This window comes from Delphinus delphis, chromosome 19 (genome assembly GCF_949987515.2).
Source record: "Delphinus delphis chromosome 19, mDelDel1.2, whole genome shotgun sequence".
Classification (NCBI taxonomy): domain Eukaryota; kingdom Metazoa; phylum Chordata; class Mammalia; order Artiodactyla; family Delphinidae; genus Delphinus; species Delphinus delphis.
This window is the reverse complement of record NC_082701.1, coordinates 38968002-38986459: the sequence shown is the minus strand read 5'-3', so window position 1 is coordinate 38986459 and position 18458 is coordinate 38968002. Positions and strand designations below refer to the sequence as shown.

Sequence of the window (18458 nt, the reverse complement as noted above, 5' to 3'; positions counted from 1 at the left end):
CCAACATCTCTTATACCTAGGAAGAAACTAAGCTTCAGAAAGGTTAAGTAGCAGTGTTTCATCACATGCCAGGCACTGAGAATTTAGTGGTGGTTTAATAGCTACTGTTTGTCGACACTTGGATTTTGTACCAAGCACATGGAACACAGCATTGAATCTTTATGACAACTGTCTGAGACATGGCTATATTATTATTTCCATTTTATGTAAGAAAGAGCAGTTAACCTGCCCAGATCACATTTGGGTACCTGAGGCTATATTTGAACCTTGTCACATTTGGCTCTGAAACCCACACAAGTACATGGGTACTTCCTCCAAGCTCAGTCTGATGGACGTTCTGGTCATTCCTGGGTAGCACTGTAAGTAGTGAGTGGGTGTTCTTCCTGTAATTCAGTCACAGTCTCCACCCATTTCAACAGTCAATACAACGTTTCCTAAATGATCTCCAAATTCCAGTCTTAGGCCCCTGCCCTAAAGCTGAGAGGGGCCTAGGATCTGGAATTTTAACAACCACACCAGGTGATTCTTATCAGGAAAATTTGGACAACACTGTTTAGGTAGCTTTGAATGAACAGAGTCTGTTATACAGACCTCCTGCATTGTGTGCCTGGCAACAGGCACCCTTGAGGGAGGGCACAACCACCAATGGCAGCTTCTCACACTGACCTGTGGGGAAATGAGGGGAGAAGAATGCGTCCGTCCTAATCATGTTACTCTGTTGCTGAGTTGCCTAAAATGTCTTCACTCCACCCCTACCTCCGTATGTGATGGAGTTTGGTGAAGAGCTTCTGTATCTTTTACTTGCCCATCATCATCTTTCTTTCTGTAGGCGTGAATTCAGGTGGGTTTGGCTAAGAAATCAACTGGAACATTAGAGGATCTGCTGTGCCGGGAATCACCCCTCCTTAGGCTGTAATGTGGACAGTGTCTCAGTGGGAAACTGCAGAGTGGGAAGGGGCCTCCAGAACAACTGACCCCAACAGGATGCAAAACACAGTGTATACTATGATTACAACTTTGCTAAAATATATCTGCCAATGGACTAACACTGGAAATGAATAAGCAAAAGTGGAAGCAGCTGTATGATACAGCGGTAGGAAGGAGTTTTCTCATTCTCTACCTTTTTTTTTTTTTTGGCCATATCACACAGCTTGTGGGACCTTAGTCCTCAGACCAAGGATCAAACCTGGGCCTTCAGCAGTGAAAGCATGGAGTCCTAATCTCTGGACCACCAGGGAATTCCCTGTCATTGTCTACTTTTTTTTTTTTTAACATCTTTATTGGAGTATAATTGCTTTACAATGGTCTGTTAGTTTCTGCTTTATAACAAAGTGAATCAGCTATACATATACCTACACCCACATATCTCCTCCCTCTTCCATCTCCCTCCCACCCTCCCTGTCCCACCCCTCTAGGTGGTCACAAAGCACAGAGCTCATCTCCCTGTGCTATGCAGCTGCTTCCCACTAGCTATCTGTTTTACATTTGGTAGTATATATATGTCCATGCCACTCTCTCACTTCGTCCCAGCTTACCCTTCCCCCTCCCCGTGTCCTCAAGTCCATTCTCTATGTCTGCGTCTTTATTCCTGTCCTGCCCCTAGGTTCTTCAGAACCTTTGTTTTTTTTTTTAGATTCCGTATATATGTGTTAGCATACGGTATTTGTTTTTCTCTTTCTGACTTACTTCACTCTGTATGACAGACTCTAGGTCCATCCATCTCCCTACAAATAACTCAATTTCGTTTCTTTTTATGGCTGAGTAATATTCCATTGTCATTCTCTACTTTTTAATCTTTCTGTAATGTCATTATATAGATCTCATAATGAAAGATATATATATATATTTAAATAATTTTATTTTATTTATTTATTTATTTTATTTTTGGCTGTGTTGGGTCTTCGTTGCTGCACGCAGGCATTTCTCTGCGGCGAGCGGGGGCTCCTCTTCATTGTGGTGTGCGGGCTTCTCACTGCGGTGGCTTCTCTTGTTGTGGAGCACAGGCTCTAGGCACGTGGGCTTCAGTAGTCGTGGCTCGCAGGCTCTTGAGCGCAGGCTCAGTAGTTGTCGCGCACGGGCTTAGTTACTCTGCAGCATGTGGGATTTTCCCAGACCAGGGCTCAAACCCGTGTCTCCTGCATTGGCAGGCGGATTCTTAACCACTGCGCCACCAGGGAAGCCCCATGAAAGGTATATTTTTAAAGTTTCTTACTGTAGAAATCACTTTTCCCTAAACATTTCTGTTATGTGAGTCATTTTTGTTATCATACAGATTTTGTAGAAAAGTTTTAGAAGCTAACAAGAGCCATGTTGCTTAATATCACAAATATTCTGAGTATATCCAATCCTAGTCTCCATATCAAAGCAAATAAATTACTGTGAACATGGAGACTCATGCATTTAACTTTGACGTGCAGGAAGGCAGAATAGCAAAGAGGCTAAAGTAGACTTTGGAGTCAGGCAGACATGGGTTCAGATCTTGGGTTCAGAATTTACTAGGTGGTCTCAGGCAAGGCACATTTTCCTCAACTGTAAATTAAAGCTAATCAGGGCCAAAATTTATTGAGAGCCTTCCATATGCCAGGCTTTATTTAAATATATTATTTATTTCAACCTTCATCTTTATCTAAGGCATAGGTATGAATTTTATTTCTGTTTTACAAATGAGAAAGCTGAGTCTTAAAGGGGGAAATTAACTTGCCTGAGGTCATTCAGCCGATTAAGAAATACGGTTGGAATTCAAAGCTCTGGTCAATCTGACCCTAGGAGTCAAGCTCTTAACACGACTTTATCCTACCTTGCTTGAGGCTGCTATACATAATTCAAAGATTGAGGGGATGAGAAAAGATATAAGGTATTTAAAACATTTTGCACAGTATCTGACACATAGTAAGCACTCACTATATGTTAGCTATAATCTTAGATATCAGAGGATACAGGGATGGAGCTGTAGAGGCATTTTGATGTATTAGCCATTGACTGATGGGGTTTATTTGTCATATCTGGCTGTCTTGGAAGGGAGCCCGTGCTTCCCTCATTCCCCCCCACCCAAGACATGCTTCTTCCAAGCTGTATAATTGGGCAAAGAAGACAACTTTCTCTGATTAAAGCAGAGGTGAAGGTGGACTTTAAATGCAAATGGTCTGAGATGATTCTGAAACAATAAACAATAAAAAGAGGATGAACATAGTGGCTGTGTCCTAATTCCTCATTCTTCACTTCCATTTTAGGCTGAGAATGAAAGAAGGAACAAAATTGAAAACTGATCCCATTTATTTCAAAATCATGTCACCTCTGTCAGCTGAAGATACTGAACTAAGAGGCAGCTTGAGTCTCCTTCCGCTTGTGCATGAGGTAGATTCAGAAGGAAAACATTGTCTCTGGAACTTTTAAATGCCCATTCCATTTGAAAACGAGCAAGATAGATGTATATTTCTCCCCTCCCCCCACAAAAAGACTTTGCAAAAAGGAGGAAAATGGGGATTTTACACTAAATCTTGGGAGAAGCCAAGATGCAGCAGCCTCGGAGGGGATTTGCCAGTCCATGTTAGGAGTCCCTGGCTTTGGACAGGTCAGGAATATGACCTGAGTCTGATCCTGAGCTTTGCAGAAGAAGAAATTCAGATTTTTCTAGAACGATCAGGAGGCTCTGGGAGAACTGACAGATATTAAGTGTAGGAAACAGTATAGACTACTCAGCTGTTTTCACTTGCAGTGGAGGCCAATGCTTTCTAGAGTTGAGAGCTTGACCAAGGATCCTGTTAGCAAACATGAGTATTCTCGCCTTTGGAGAGTATCTTCAGAGTATTTCTACATTCTCAGAGTTGAGATGACTAAATCTATTTAAATGTTTATTTATCCAGCTTGGACACTTACTAGACATGTGCCTTTCAGAAAATTAAATTCTCTGCGCCTCAGTTTTACCATCTATGAAGTGGTGATAACATGTGTATGGTATACCTCATATGAGTTGTTGTGAGAATGTACACAAAGCATTAGCAAATAGTAGCTGGTTGTAGTAACATCTCAGTAAATAGAAACATACGGTTATTATAAATTTTGTGCTTATTTGAAATTGAAGCTTCTTGAAAATAATTTGATGTTCGGCCTCTCCCAAACCATGGGGAAACTGAGGCAGCTCAGCTTCATAAGAAATCTAGTTTACCTCTCTGGTTCTTCCTCTTTCCATTTCATAGATGGCACAGTCTTTCTTCAAAACAAGTCCTATATGGGAATTCCCTGGCGGTCCAGTGGTTAGGATTCCGCACTTCCACTGCAGGGGGCGTGGATTCGCTCCCTGGTCGGGGGAACTAAGATTCCGCAAGCTACGCAGTGCGGCCAAAAAAAAGAGTTCTATTGATGATTAGAGGTATCCTGCCTTTTCTTTTCTCTGGGATAACACCCTACATTGGTTTCAAGTGATGAGAGCTTTTTATTTACATATAATGTTAAGGTTACATAATTCATGTTCCCGTCTGTAATTTTCCAAGTTAGATTCCTCCTCTGAGGTTCTGGGTTATGGTGATGGGCCTTGGTTTTACTCTGCATGCAGACAGCGTGCTCTGAGCCACCTGTTTCTGAGATGCCAGTGCCTCTTTTGTCATCAAAACCTGGTCAGCATTTTGTTCTCTTGTTTAAGGCAACAAATCTGAATGTTGTTATGTACAGTACGAATAAGGTGAATCTTTTATCAAGGTCACCTTTTTGAGCCAGTCATCTCACCTCTGGGGATTCATAAATATACCAAGGAAAGAAAAGGTCATATGCCTGAGTAGAGTATGTGCCTGGCTTGATTTTAATAGTGTAAAATTGCTAGTTACCCAAATTATTAGGAGGATGATTACTGAAATTTTGTATAATCTTCTGGGATATTGTGCAACCATTAAAAATGATCATTTTGAAGACTACACTACAACATGGGGAAATGCCTGCATTAGTCAGCTACTGCTGCAAAACAAACAAGCTTAGAATCTCAGTCATACAATAAGTCTTTTTCTCTCACTTCTGCATTTGCAGGTCAGCTGGATTTTGGCTAATCTTGTCGGGATCAGTGGAACTTGGCTCCAGCCATGAGTTGAGTTCACATCTCTCATTCCTCCGTGACTAGTGGGCTGCCCAAGACATCATCTTCACAAGGTGGTAGCAGAAGCCCAAGAGAGCAGACCCAGCACTGAAATGGGTAAAGCCTCTGTACACATCACAACTACTAACATTTCATTGGCTAAATAAAGTCATACAGCCAAGCTGACATCAAGGGGGTGGAAAATATACTCCAGCTGTAATCTCAGGAACTACACATGGTATAGGTGTAGGGAGTGATGAAGTACTGGGAAGAATTATACAGTCTACAACAGTGCCTCACAAAAAGATTACATGGAAAAAACACATGCACAGGATATAAAATTGATTGTACAACTTGATCATAACTATGTAAAAATATTTTTTGCAAGTCAACAAAGAATAGAAATAAATAACCAAAAATGAAAAAAATCATGACTGGATAACAAGTGGCTAAGAACTGTTTATTTTGCCTCTCTCCATTTCTCAAACTTACATAATATAGTACCTTTCTTTTTTAAAGTAAGTTTTAGAAGCTTCTCACAGCAGGCATGTTATTTCACCAAACAAATTGTTTTATCTATTATATTAAGGGTCTGTAGGAAAAATGTAGAATTCTAAGCACATTCAAGTTAGCCATTTATTCTTAGTCTCCACCAGTTCCTAATCTCAAACTCAAATCTAACAAACTTCCATCAACATGGACCTTTAGCTGTTGCCTAAAAACAGTTTAAATTCCTTTATTCTCTTATTCTCCATTATGGCAGTGTTAATTATTCTCCACACTGACCTCTTTGAAGTCCCCAAAATTAGATATTCATTCTATTGGCTAGAAGCATTGTCCTAGTAGATTCTGATTTTCTGAAAGCAGCAAGTCCATTCAGTAAATAATTACTGAGCACCTGCCATGTTCAAGGTGCTGCACTAGTTACTTTCAGGGAAATAATAAAGATGTGTAAGTGCCATCCTTACTGTCAGGGGTCTCACAGTCTAATGGGAAGAGAAATCTGTACACATACATTTGGGGCCAGAAAGAACAGACTAGAAGAAAGATTCATGAGTTCTCAACCCTGGTGGCACATTGGAATCATCTGGACAACTTTTATTTATTTATTTATGGCTGCATTGGGTCTTCGTTGCTGCGTGTGGGCTTTCTCTAGTTGTGGAGAGCAGGGGCTACTCTTTGTTGCGGTGCGCGGGCTTCTCATTTCGGTGGCTTCTTGTTACGGAGCATGGGCTCTAGGCTTGCGGGCTTCAGTAGTTGTGGCATGTGGGCTCAGTAGTTGTGGCTCACAGTCTCTCGAGCACAGGCTCAGTAGTTGTGGCACATGGGCTTAGTTGCTCCACAGCATGTGGGATCTTCCCGGACCAGGGCTTGACCCCATGTCCCCTGCATTGGCAGGCGGATTCTTAACCACTGCGCTGTCAGGGAAGTCCCTGGACAACTTTTAATAAATACCGTTGCCCAGGCCCATGCCCAGAGATGCTGATTTAACTGGTCTCGTTTCTGGCCTGATCACTGCTATTTTTTAAAGCTCCCCAGATGGTTATAATGAGCAGCCAGTGTTGAGAACCACTGGATTAGGCCTTCTACTTTGAGCCCGACCAAACTGTCTGCATAGAACTGACAAAGACTCTCAAATGCAATATTTAAAACAATTAATTTGTTTAAAAAATCAATTATTTTATCAAAAATTATACAATGTATGCAAATAGTTCAAAGTCAAATGGCACTGAGGCTTACGACTAAAATTTAGCAGACCCCTGTTCTCTCCATTCCCTCAATCCTCCTCCACTTTTGACTCTTTATTTTTAGAGAATTCACACATTTCCCATTCTCCGAATGTTAACACGCTGGTATCTTTTGCTTCATCAAAAACTAACTAATTGCTGAACTTTATTTTCTCCCATCTAAAAGTACCCTTAAAGCCCCCAAGGAAAGGTAAAAATGATGAAATATCAGGTAGCTGGAGCAACAGGAGTAAGTGGGGAGGTTCTTCTGTTCAATCCAGTATCAGGAGAGCCGACCACTAGGTTCAGATGGCTGGCTTGGGGGCCTGAGCAGTTCAGAGAGGCAGCTAAGAGCACTTTTCCAAGCCCTGCCTGCTCTTCCACCTCTTGGAAAGATGATGGGCTTTATCTGAAATTATAACCAAAAAGAATATTTCCTCACTTTCTCCTGGATTTGTGCCTGGAGGGCACCCTACCCCATCCCCAAAATAGGCCAGCAAGGCTGGGGTGCGTTAGAAACACTGGGAGATAGAGGTATAATAAAGGATGCATTAGGACAGTAAGTCAGGGTGTATCCTGGAAAGCCTTGAAAATTAGTTTGGTTTGACTGCGGGGACTCCCTGGGGATACATTAGCAGGGATGTCACAAAGTCAGTTCTGTATTTGAGGAGGACTTCTGTGGTTGACAAGATGGAAGCTGGATTGGACTAGAAAAACCAGAGGCAAGGCACCAGTGATAAGTACCAGGGAAGAGGTGGAGTGGAGTGGGAAAAGGACAGTGACACTGCAAACAGACTGAAAGGCCCAGTCCCAAGAGATGTTTCTGTGGCTCCATGCTATTCTGACTGTGCCTTGATTTCCTCACTTGTAACACATGAAAAGGCATAGCTGCCACCTGCCTGGGAGCAGGGACTCTGCTCTTTCTCCCTTCCTGTACTGTTTGAAATAATTTTCAGAAGGTTGCCCTCTTTTCATAAAGCAGGTAAAGGTGTTTAATGGCTCTCGAGGCAAAACAGAGCTTATGAACTTCCTCTGACAGGGCATATTCCGGACTGAGCCCAAACACAATATTCCTCTCCAGGCCTGAAAACTGCTGAATACTGTCTAAAATGATGTGACCATCCAAAACACCAGAGACCTGGCTGAACACGACCTTCACTGCTCCGTGGGTCTCAAATAATTCCATTGCTCTTAGTAGTGCAAGCTCATAGCGTCCTCTGTCCTCCCCTCTCCTGCACAGAATTGCTATATCTTTGGGCAGATATCCACATTGGAACAGGTTGTGACATCTTTCTGCCACGTGTTTTGCAATTTCTTCTGTGGTCAGGTTCGTCTCTGTCTCACACACCCCAGGCAGAGCCTGAGCGCACATTGCTTCCTCATAGGCAGCTTCCCTAAATGATGCCAATGTGTCTGGAGACACGTTGGGGTGAGGATTTTCTTTGATCCTCTTCATTTCTTCTTTCATCAGCATCGCTATGTCCAGAGCACAGTGGATCCCATTGGTGATTGTTTTTCGAGGAAACTGAGCAGATGGAGGGGGAAGGCCATTGATATCTGCATGACGGACTTGGAAAGGGTCCAGAAAAAGCCAGAGAATCCCGTGGTGAAGATTTTCACTTCCGGCGCCCCTCACCTTTGGATGGGTGATGCTCCTAGCCTTCATGTACCAGTCACCATATTTACTGCAGAAATTCTCAGTCTCATCCATCACTATGTGTTTGATCTTTGAGAATTCCCCTTGCATGAAGGTTTTCCGGGTCACAGCTTGGCAGGTGGTTTGCTGGCTGTAAGGATGAAGGAGAAAATAGGGCTTCAGCCATATAAACAAAGGAAATACCATGCATTTATTATTCTCTGGATTAGCATTAGAGACTGGTTCTCATCTGGAGACTGATTCACTGATTCAATAACTACAAAAATGCTCTACTTACAAGTTACCTGATAGACAGAATACATAATTGCAAACCCTACTCTTTGGGGTTATTAAGTTGAATCTGCATGCGATACTTTTGAAATGAACCCAGGTAGGAGATTTTATTATTTCTACCATAGTCCATTTCTGCTGCTTGACAATCCCTGAAGGTAAATTCCTTACATCTAAAGGAAATATCAAAAGGAATTTACACTTGTTACTACTATTTCTTTACTTTCTGTCTTTTTTAGAGCTGGAGAACAGTCACCTAGAGGCATATCATAATTTTCGTATGCAAAAGAGGTATGGGCTCATACAAGTTCCTCTAAAGAAAATCCTATTTCCCCACTTACTTGTAGTACAAAAGCAGAAGCCTCTTTAGATTTTGGTAAGGAAAACATTAAGAGGTTGCTGAGTTCCATGACATGTCAAGTAGGGTACCAAGTCTGCAGGGTCTTTGCCTCTATGGAGCTACCAATCCTACTTACTTAGCTCAATTTTCCTTTATAGTATGTTTTAGCATACGTGTGTGTGTGTGTGTGTGTGTATACTTTTTTTTTTTAAAACAAAGTTGGTTGTTTCTTGCCACCTCTAATTTGGAATCAAGTCATATCACCCATCCCTGCAGATGTGGGACTGCATGTGCAGTCCCTGGGGCTTTACTCCCTATGTCCTGAATCATAACTATTCACGTTCCTCTCTTCCAGGTTGGACTCTGTAGACTTCTTGAAGAAAAGCATTGATTCTTAGTCATCTCCGTAACCCACTCACATTAAGTTCATAGATGTTTGTTGAATTGAATTTGTCTTTTGACTGGGGATATTTAAAAACTTATACCTGGGGCTTCCCTGGTGGCGCAGTGGTTGAGAGTCCGCCTGCCGATGCAGGGGACACGGGTTCATGCCCCGGTCTGGGAAGATCCCACATACTGCGGAGCGGCTGGGCCTGTGAGCCATGGCCACTGAGCCTGCGCGTCCAGAGCCTGTGCTCCGCAAAGGGAGAGGCCACAACAGTGAGAGGCCCATGTACCGCAAAAAAAAAAAAAAAAAAAACAAAAAAACTTATACCTGTAAAGCGTAATAAAGAACGTAGCCTTTAACACAGTTTACAAGATCCTTCATAGTCTGGCATCTGCCTCCTTTGCAAGTTCATCATCTGTCGCATACCCACAGTCCCTCATGGCTCCAGGCAGACCTACCATTATGATTCTCTAATCTCCATGCCTTTGCACTTGCTGTGCCCTTTGCCTTTATTCACTTCTCCTACTCACTTCTTAAGAAGGAAGTCAAGATCTCCTTCACTGGGGAGTATTTGCTGACCAATATCCAGCCCAAGTTAAGCATATCTTTAGTATCATAATAGTTACACAACACTCCCATTGCTTATTTTTCTCTTTGTCTCTCTTATTGGGCTTTACGGCAAGGTCTGCAATATGTTTTTCTCCTCTAACACTAAATGTACACAGTACCTAGCATATAAACAGTGTTCAAAAAGATTAGTTGAATAAATAAGCAAGTCAATTAAAAGCCCTCAGTTGCTGGATTGACTAACAACCAATTTCTTTTACTAAATCGAAAGCTAAAGATTTAAATCAGAAGCAAATGTGCATGTTTTCTAAAATTATTGACTCAGAACAAGTCAAACAAGTAAAAATATTTTATAAATGAAATAAATGGTATTTAAATTCAAGTTCCCATTAGGTGTAATGTCTAATTGACTGAAAGACCCTATGACTTTAAAGCACTAAATATCAAGCAAAAAGTATATGTGAAACAAGATAGGTTCGTTTCAACCTTTCTTAAATTTAAGGCCATAGATTGTGGGGGGAAAATGTTTCTAGTTATATAAACTTAAAGTTATGCATATGTAGCTAATTTCTAATGAGATGTTTAAGCCTGAACATTGCAAAGTGCCGTTTTCTAGCTCAACTACTTGATCACTTGCAAATGTGTATATAGTTTGGGCTCTTGTCCATATGCAGCAAAGGCATTGCAAAATCTTAAACTAAAGACACAAATTACTTGTGTGATACTGTTGAAAGACTGATTAAATGTGTTTAGTTAGTGAAACTCTTACATCACAAAATCCTTTAAGGCGTCACTTTCACAAACGTAGAGGATCTCTTTGGGCTTGCAGTGGAACAAGTCCTTAATTTTCTCCATGATCTTTATGGCCAGGGCAGTCTTCCTGGTTCCTGGAAAGCAGTGGAGGAACAATTCTCGTGTCTCCTGAAGGCTCTCTGAAAGCAGCTCGCACTGCTCTGCTACAAGCAAATTGAAATATTCGCAGCCCAGCTGGTCACTCAGAAGAGATCGAGAGCAGAGTGAGACCATGATAAGGGCCTGCAACAAATTTTCCATTTCATCCTCATCAGCAAGCCTGTAGGCTCGGGGATAGTGCATGGGGATTTCACGTGGTCTACACTGTGTGCTGGGCAGGTATATCAGCCTTGGGATGACACACAGTTTCCCTGTGTAACCACCAACAGTTCCCAGTTTCTGCTTTAATTGACGAGCAGTGTTCCGGGCGTACATAAGCCCCCCAATCCAAGTGGGGTCTGTTAAGATTGTATAGAGTACAAGGGGGCTGTTTACTGCTATTAGGAGAGCATCACACAGGACATTCTGCTCCTTCCTGAAGCCAATGTCACTAGCCCAGCTTTTGGAAAATATCACAAACCCCTGAGAACAAGGATATATCTGTGTCTTCATTAATTTCTCCAGTCCTTTATGATCTGAGAAGAGCTTCTTACAGAGGGATTCTGGTTTAAATTGTATCTCTTCCTGTGTCACTGAAAGTGCAAGGAATAGAAGTTACTAAAATTTCCAAAGGATATTTAAGTATTCCTGCAACATCGTAAGAAGAGATGAGCCTAGCCGTGGAACTATGGGTTTCCTTGTCTGCAAAGAAAGCATCTCCTCTTCACAGGCCAGGGCTGAGAAGTCACTGTTTCTGGCAGCTCTCATACAGGGGAAGGCAATCAGGGAGGGGTCTTCACAGAACAGCCTTCTAGCACTCTGTCCTCAACCCCAAATGGTCCAGTAGTACTAGGAAGGTATTCCTTCCTGTTAAGGGTGTGTGTGTGTGTGTGTGTGTGTGAGAGAGAGACAGAGAGACAGAGACAGAGACAGAACCTGATGCTTTTGGGAAACTAAGAACTTTCCTTTTCCTGTGGCAATTTTGCCCCCATGGGATATTTGGCAATATCTGGAAATGTTTTGATTTTTCATAGCTGGAGAGGTGCCACTGGCATCTAGTGGCTAGAGGCCAGGAATGCGGCCAAACATCCTACAATTCTCAGGGCAGCCTCCCTAACAAAGAATTATCTGATCTAAATATCAATAGGGTCAAGACTGAGAAACTCTGCCTTAGGAAGAGTCTAGGTGACCCCAAGGCTCACCTCCTTCTGCCTTGGAAAGCCAGGGGGCAGCTCTTTCAAATGTATTCTCTCATATTTGGAGAACAAAAGCCATCTGTGACTGGAAGCCCAAAACGCACAGAGGTGTAGGGTGGATTTGATGACTGAAATCAAGAATTCGCCATGTATATTAATTCAGGACAATTGTATCTGCTAAGCACTACATTTGATCTTCTCTAAGGAGAAAGGCTTGGATGAATTGCTACCAATTCCTCCCAACTTAATTTTAGAAAATAAATAATCCCCTCAGCTGAAATCAAGAAGGAATACCTGGAAACAAGCGTTGTTGTAGAGCCCCCTTAAATTCCAGGACTTTGATGGGAGATGACGGGCTTCTTCGTGTAGATGAAGCTGGTGAAATCAGGTGAAGGCTGTAGTCTGCGGCCAAATTGGAAGGAGCTAAACAAATCCATGGAGAGTTGTTTCAGATTGAAAAAAAAAAAGTTAAAGAATGTTTCTATTGCTCTTCCTACTGTTGACATATGGTGTGTGTCATGCCTGAGCTGTTCTCATTCTTTCTATGCCTCAAACAGTTCACATATGTTAGGAAAAGAGGTCTGGGACTCCTGTAGGGCCATGCATCATCTAAGTCACCTGTGACTTATCTTGGGCAAGTCATTTCACCTCTCTCCTGCAAGGGTGAGCAGGTGATCCCTAAGGTTCCTTCCAACTCTAATATTCTGGTTCCAGGTCACCTCTAAGAAGAAAAGGCTTCCAGTAGTGGTGGTAGTGGTGGTGGTAGGGTGGTGTCAGAAAAAGTAGGCACAGTATTTTAAAAATATTATTATAGTTGTTAAAGTCCCCCCCACCCCAAAGTTTAGATGGAATGGAAAGTAGTAGGATCTCTAGTTTGGGGTTTATGTGTGTGTGTGTGTATGTGTCAATAAAATCACTGAAGGCTTGATCTGAGCTTCTTTTATCAAATCTGGAACTTACTGACCATGAAGGCAAACCGATAAACTTCATTCAGCCCGTTAAGTCCTTTATGGATTGATGTGAAATCACCAGGGCTGATGCTCAGCAAAACTGTAAGGAAGTGAAAACACAAGAAATCCTCCTCCCCCACCACCATCCCCTCCCCAGCACCTTTTTTTTTTTTTTTTTTTTTTTTTAGGTATGTGGGCCTTTCACTGTTGTGCCTTCTCCCGTTGTGGAGCAGAGGCTCTAGACGTGCAGGCTCAACGGCCATGGCTCACAGGCCCAACCGCTCTGAGGCATGTGGGATCCTGGACCGGAGCGCGAACCCGTGTCCTCTGCATCGGCAGGCCAACTCTCAACCACTGTGCCATGAGGGAGGCCCGTACCTGGCACCTTCTTTTGCGTTAAGTTTTTCTCCACTTGGTGGTGCCCTCAGCCTAGTGGTTCAAGGTACTGGCTCCTAATGTTACTGAAACAATTCAAATTTGTCAACAAGTTTCCCTTGAAAGAATTAGGGGAGAGTCTTTCTTAAACAACATTTCTCTGAAATATCATCTTTAGAGAGAGACTATTGATGAATGTTTTAGACTAAGACTATCAGCCTGCAATTTTTTTTTCAGCAGACCTTTACAGTGCATAAAAAGGAACTTTCATGAATTCATGGCTGATGGCATACTATAACTTTCCCCAAAGAGATGAAAATCCAAGCATTTCTTGACCTCACACAGTTCATATTCTGAGTCTTTGGAACTAAAAATGTTAGAAAATAACCCTTTAATAGAAGATTTGTAAGCAAAACCAGCTTTCTATTCTCTAACCAAAATATTGACCAAATACCCAAAAGAAGGCAGAGAAGGGGCTCCTCCCTGCTGACTGGACAATGACGTCTTGTCCGCTTTACCTGATTGAATATCCAGCATCATGGCTACCCACTGCTCAGCCGTCAGCCTTGTGACAGAATTGTCCCTGATGACCCAGGAATCTGGGGCCTCTGTGAATACTACACAGCAGAAGGGCTCCACGTGTACCACACAGACATGACCATACAGGACATCTTTTTGGTACACATTCAAGATTTTGGTAGTGAAATTCACCTTTGGCTTCTCACAGCAGAAGTGGAATGTAGGCAATTTTTCTATGCAGTTTTCTATTTCTTTTTTTAATAATTCAGGGTTCACTTTTTCTCTCTTACATCCAAACACTTCTTTGCTCTTATCATCCACCCCGATAATTAGGTATCCCCCATGGGTGTTGGCAAATGCAGAAACATAATGGGGCAGCATTTCTTTAATCCGAGGGATGATCTTTTTGGTGGTGAACCTTTTAAGCTCGACATGTGTGGATTCACTGAAGTCGAGTTTCTCCTTATAGATGAGTTTATCTTTTTTAACAAATTCTGAGGCACACATCCTCATATCTTCCTCTTCCTGAATGTATTTGTCAAGAGCTTTCTGAGAATGCAGCTCCTGCACCTTTGATCTTCCTCTTTGAGCTCTGGACTGCTTCTCTCGGAGGAGCTCCAGAGCACTGCTGGCACTCAAGTTGACGGTGGAAGTCACAGCTCTCTGAAATAAATTGGAGCGCAAGCTGCAAATCCTTAGCGGGAGGCTGAAGACATCTGGGCTCCAGGACTTCACAAAAATCATAAGATTGTGCCCCTGCTGCATGTAGTCAAGGTATTTCTGTGAACCTGAAGGAAGGAGCTTTTGAAAAGAAGTTTCCAGGTCCTGTCCCAGCCCATGGAATCGGTAACTGTAGGTTTTATCATCAATCTCTGCTTTGATCACACCCCCTCCAGAATTTAACAGTGCACATGTCGCTTGGATGATTTTAGAATTCTCAGTTCTTTTCAAATAGCTATTGGTCATCTTCTTCCTTTTTTCTTCTCCAAGAGTGACTTTGCCCACTTCTACAATTATCTCAGGATAGAGCATTTCCGTATCCATCTTGAGACTCTCCATCTCAGCAGCCCTTCTGTGCCCCAAACAATGACAGAAAGGGGTTCCAATAAATAATTAGGACAGAAATGTTGCTTCTACGTTAACAAGAATTACAGAGATTACAAAATTTTCTTCAAAGCTTTAGATTATTGGAGATACATTTTAACATTGGAAATCATCTTTGATATTACTGTTTTCTCACAACTTTGCCAAGAACTTTAGCCTTCACAGCATGAACAGGAATAGATAAACTGAATGCTTAATATTTTACCATAATGGAAAAATTGCTGAACTTTTAGCCATTTTTCATTTAAAATCAGGAAGCACCAACAGTGAGCCCAGATATAAGGGGCATGGGTTGGCACAGGAGCCAAAGCAAATTACAGAAGTAGTAGTTGCCATCAGAAGATGCCCCTATTTATAATTCAGAGGGAAAAGAAGAGAAGACAACAAACCAAGGGAGTATAGCTTTGGAGTATATTTGATGTAGAAGATCTGGCTATAAAAACAAGCATAAAACTTGGTATTCTTTTTTTTTTTTTTTTTTGCAGTATGCGGGCCTCTCACTGTCGTGGCCTCTCCCACCCAGCCTTTCCGCAGCATGTGGGATCTTCCCGGACCGGGGCACGAACCCGTGTCCCCTGCATCGGCAGGCGGACTCTCAACCACTGCGCCACCAGGGAAGCCCAAACTTGGTATTCTTTATGTGCTATTTTATACATTTAAAAAAGTCTTATTCTACTCCTGAAAGAATAACAATTGATACCAAATGCAGAAATCTTTTAAGCTCTTCAGGCATTCTTCTAAAAGTACATTTCTTATTCAGTGGGATGCAGGAACAGGAGTTTTCCATCCCTCCTAATAGTTCTGCCTGTGCTGTGGGAACCCCTAAGACTGGGGAATGGACATGAGCCTTTGAGACATAGATATTAAACTGTGGTCAACCTCCTTCTGCTTCCCAGACCAGAAAACAGGCACCTACATTGAAGTTAGCACCCTGGAAGCAGATGGTTCAGAGACAGCCCCCTTAGTCTTTGTTAACTGCAAAATAAAATATTTACTAACCCAAACCCAAATTCTTCCTCTAGAAGAAGGGAACCCATTTTTTTTTCTGTGTGATCTCTGCTAAGCAGAGGCCAGGTGGGTGTTGTTTATATCCACCAGAAGGGAAAAAAGCAGGCATCCAGCAGGATGGGTCCTCTCCTCTGCTGTTAGCTTGCCTTGGTTGCCTTCTCACTTCCTCCAGGCAAACCAAAATCAACCTGATGAATTGTTTTTTCATAGGTGAGCATCTCCTATAGGCAAATGTAAATGTTTGGCTCTTAGAGAAATTTCTGATAAGTTTCTATTATATCATAGAATCACAGAAGTGTTGGAAGGGACTTTAAAGATCTGGTCCAACCATCTACCTTAAATACTCTCTGTAACAGGGGTCCCCAACCCCTGGGCTGCAGCCTGTTAGGAACAGGGCCGCACAGCAGGAGGTGAGCGGCGGCGAGCTAGGGAAGCTTCATCTGCCGCTCCCTATAGCTCCCCATCACTCGCATTACTGCCCGAACCACCCCCTCCCCTCCCCCTCCCCCCTCCCCAGTCTGTGGAAAAATTGTCTTCCATGAAACCGGTCCCTGGTGCCAAAAATGTTGGGGACCAATGCTCTATAATACTAGCAACTCTGAACAAATTGCTTTCCAGCAACTGCTTGAACACCTCCAATAACAACGAACTCATTATCTCTCAAATTAGTCCCCGTCTATTTTCTGACAGCTCTGTTAGAAATAGCTTCCTGGGCTTCCCTGGTGGCGCAGTGGTTGAGAATCCGCCTGCCGATGCAGGGGACGCCCCGGTCCGGGAGGATCCCACATGCCGCGGAGCGGCTGGGCCCTTGAGCCATGGCCGCTGGGCCTGCGCGTTCGGAGCCTGTGCTCCGCAACGGGAGGGGCACAGCAGTGAGAGGCCCGCGTACCGTAAAAAGAAAAAAAAAAGAAATAGCTTCCTTATTTTCAGCTATAATTTGTCTCCCTATAACTTCCACCTGCTGGGACTCACAAACAAATCTAATTGCTTTTGAACTAGCAGAACTATACTCTCATGACTCCCAAGGCTCATTGATGTTACTTGGTTGCTGATGACAACCATGATAGATACAAAGTTTTCTGAGAGTCTAGCTCCATATGAACATCTGCTCCACATTTCCCCAAACTTCTCACTCATTCTCCTTTACAAGTTGCTCCTGAGCTATGATTTTACTAAGCTCTTCATGCTCTCAGACATAAACTGAGAGGAATGAGATTTAAAAAAACATTTTTTTTTTTTTTACCTGATGCTCTTGCTTTTCCTCTTGTTGCTTCAGTTCCACATCTGGCTTTGGTCTGAATGTTTGCCTTCTGTCACAGCCCCTGTTGCCCTTTGATATCAGCCTGGGAGGAGCAGGAACTCTGCCAGACTCCCCTAGTCTTCATAACATTGACCCCTGAGGAAGGCTGATAAGGACTCAAAAAAAGCCTATGACAGGGCAGATTGGCAGGCCAGGGTCTGACCTCTGGGAGAGAATGAAGTATTAGTGGGGAAATTCAGGGGTTTTCAAGTGAGAGGCCAAAGCTAAAACGTCCCTCCTCTAAAGGGCTGAGTGTTATTTCTATACATCATACAAGCATCTCCTGTCACAGTTAATTTCATTTCAAAGCTCTATGTTTATTTTAGATTAAGCTGTCCTGTACATATCTATTATGAACAATATTAACCTATTCTATCACCTTCCAAATCGTTTGTCCTATTCTATTCACTTTTATTCTCTTTTTCCTACTTTTCCTCTTTGTTGGACACAAGACCCAGCCTAGAAAAATACTCTTTGGTGAAGGTTTGGCTACCCCTGGGTGAGAGGATTACAGATGATTTTTCATTGAATTTCTTTTCCTTTCCTTTTTTTCTTTAACTTTTCTGTATTTTCTAAATGGTCTACAATGAACATCAATTGTTTGCGTAATTAAAAAAAAACAATTAAGTGAAAAAAAATAAACAGGTAAGAGACAGTTATCTCTTTTGGGGATGCTGGTTAAACTGGAACAAGTGAATATTGGCCAGCAGTTATTGATGATGATGATGATGATGAACCTATAAACGTTAACTTACAAGGACAAAGGGTCTTTGCAGATGTGATTAAGAAAGGATGTTGAGATGAGGAAATTATTCTGGATCCATGTGGGTCCTAAATCCAATCACAAGTGTTCTCATAAGAATTTAGTAGAGGGACTTCCCTGGCGGTCCAGTGGTTAAGACTTCGCCTTCCAATGCAGGGGGTGTGGGTTCGATCCCTGGTCAGGGAGCTAAGACCCCACATGCCTCGCAGCCAAAAAACCAAAAACAAAACAGAAGCAATATTGTAACAATTTCAATAAAGACTTGAAAAAATGGTCCACATCAAAAAAAAATCTTAAAAAAAAAAAGAGAATGAGGTAGAGAGAGATTTGATACCTACAAA

General features: G+C 42.4%; 1 protein-coding gene across 1 annotated transcript; it reads right to left on the bottom strand.

Annotated features, from left to right (window-relative positions):
- Positions 1–7741: 7741 nt before the first annotated feature.
- Positions 7742–15001, bottom strand: LOC132415138 (protein SLFN14-like). The gene is made up of 4 exons (XM_059998291.1): positions 13942–15001; positions 12393–12521; positions 10781–11495; positions 7742–8576 (listed from the first exon to the last, which is right to left on the bottom strand). Exons 1-4 carry the CDS (start codon positions 14999–15001, stop codon positions 7742–7744), a joined length of 2739 nt encoding a protein of 912 aa, XP_059854274.1.
- Between the last annotated feature and the right edge of the window lie 3457 nt (positions 15002–18458).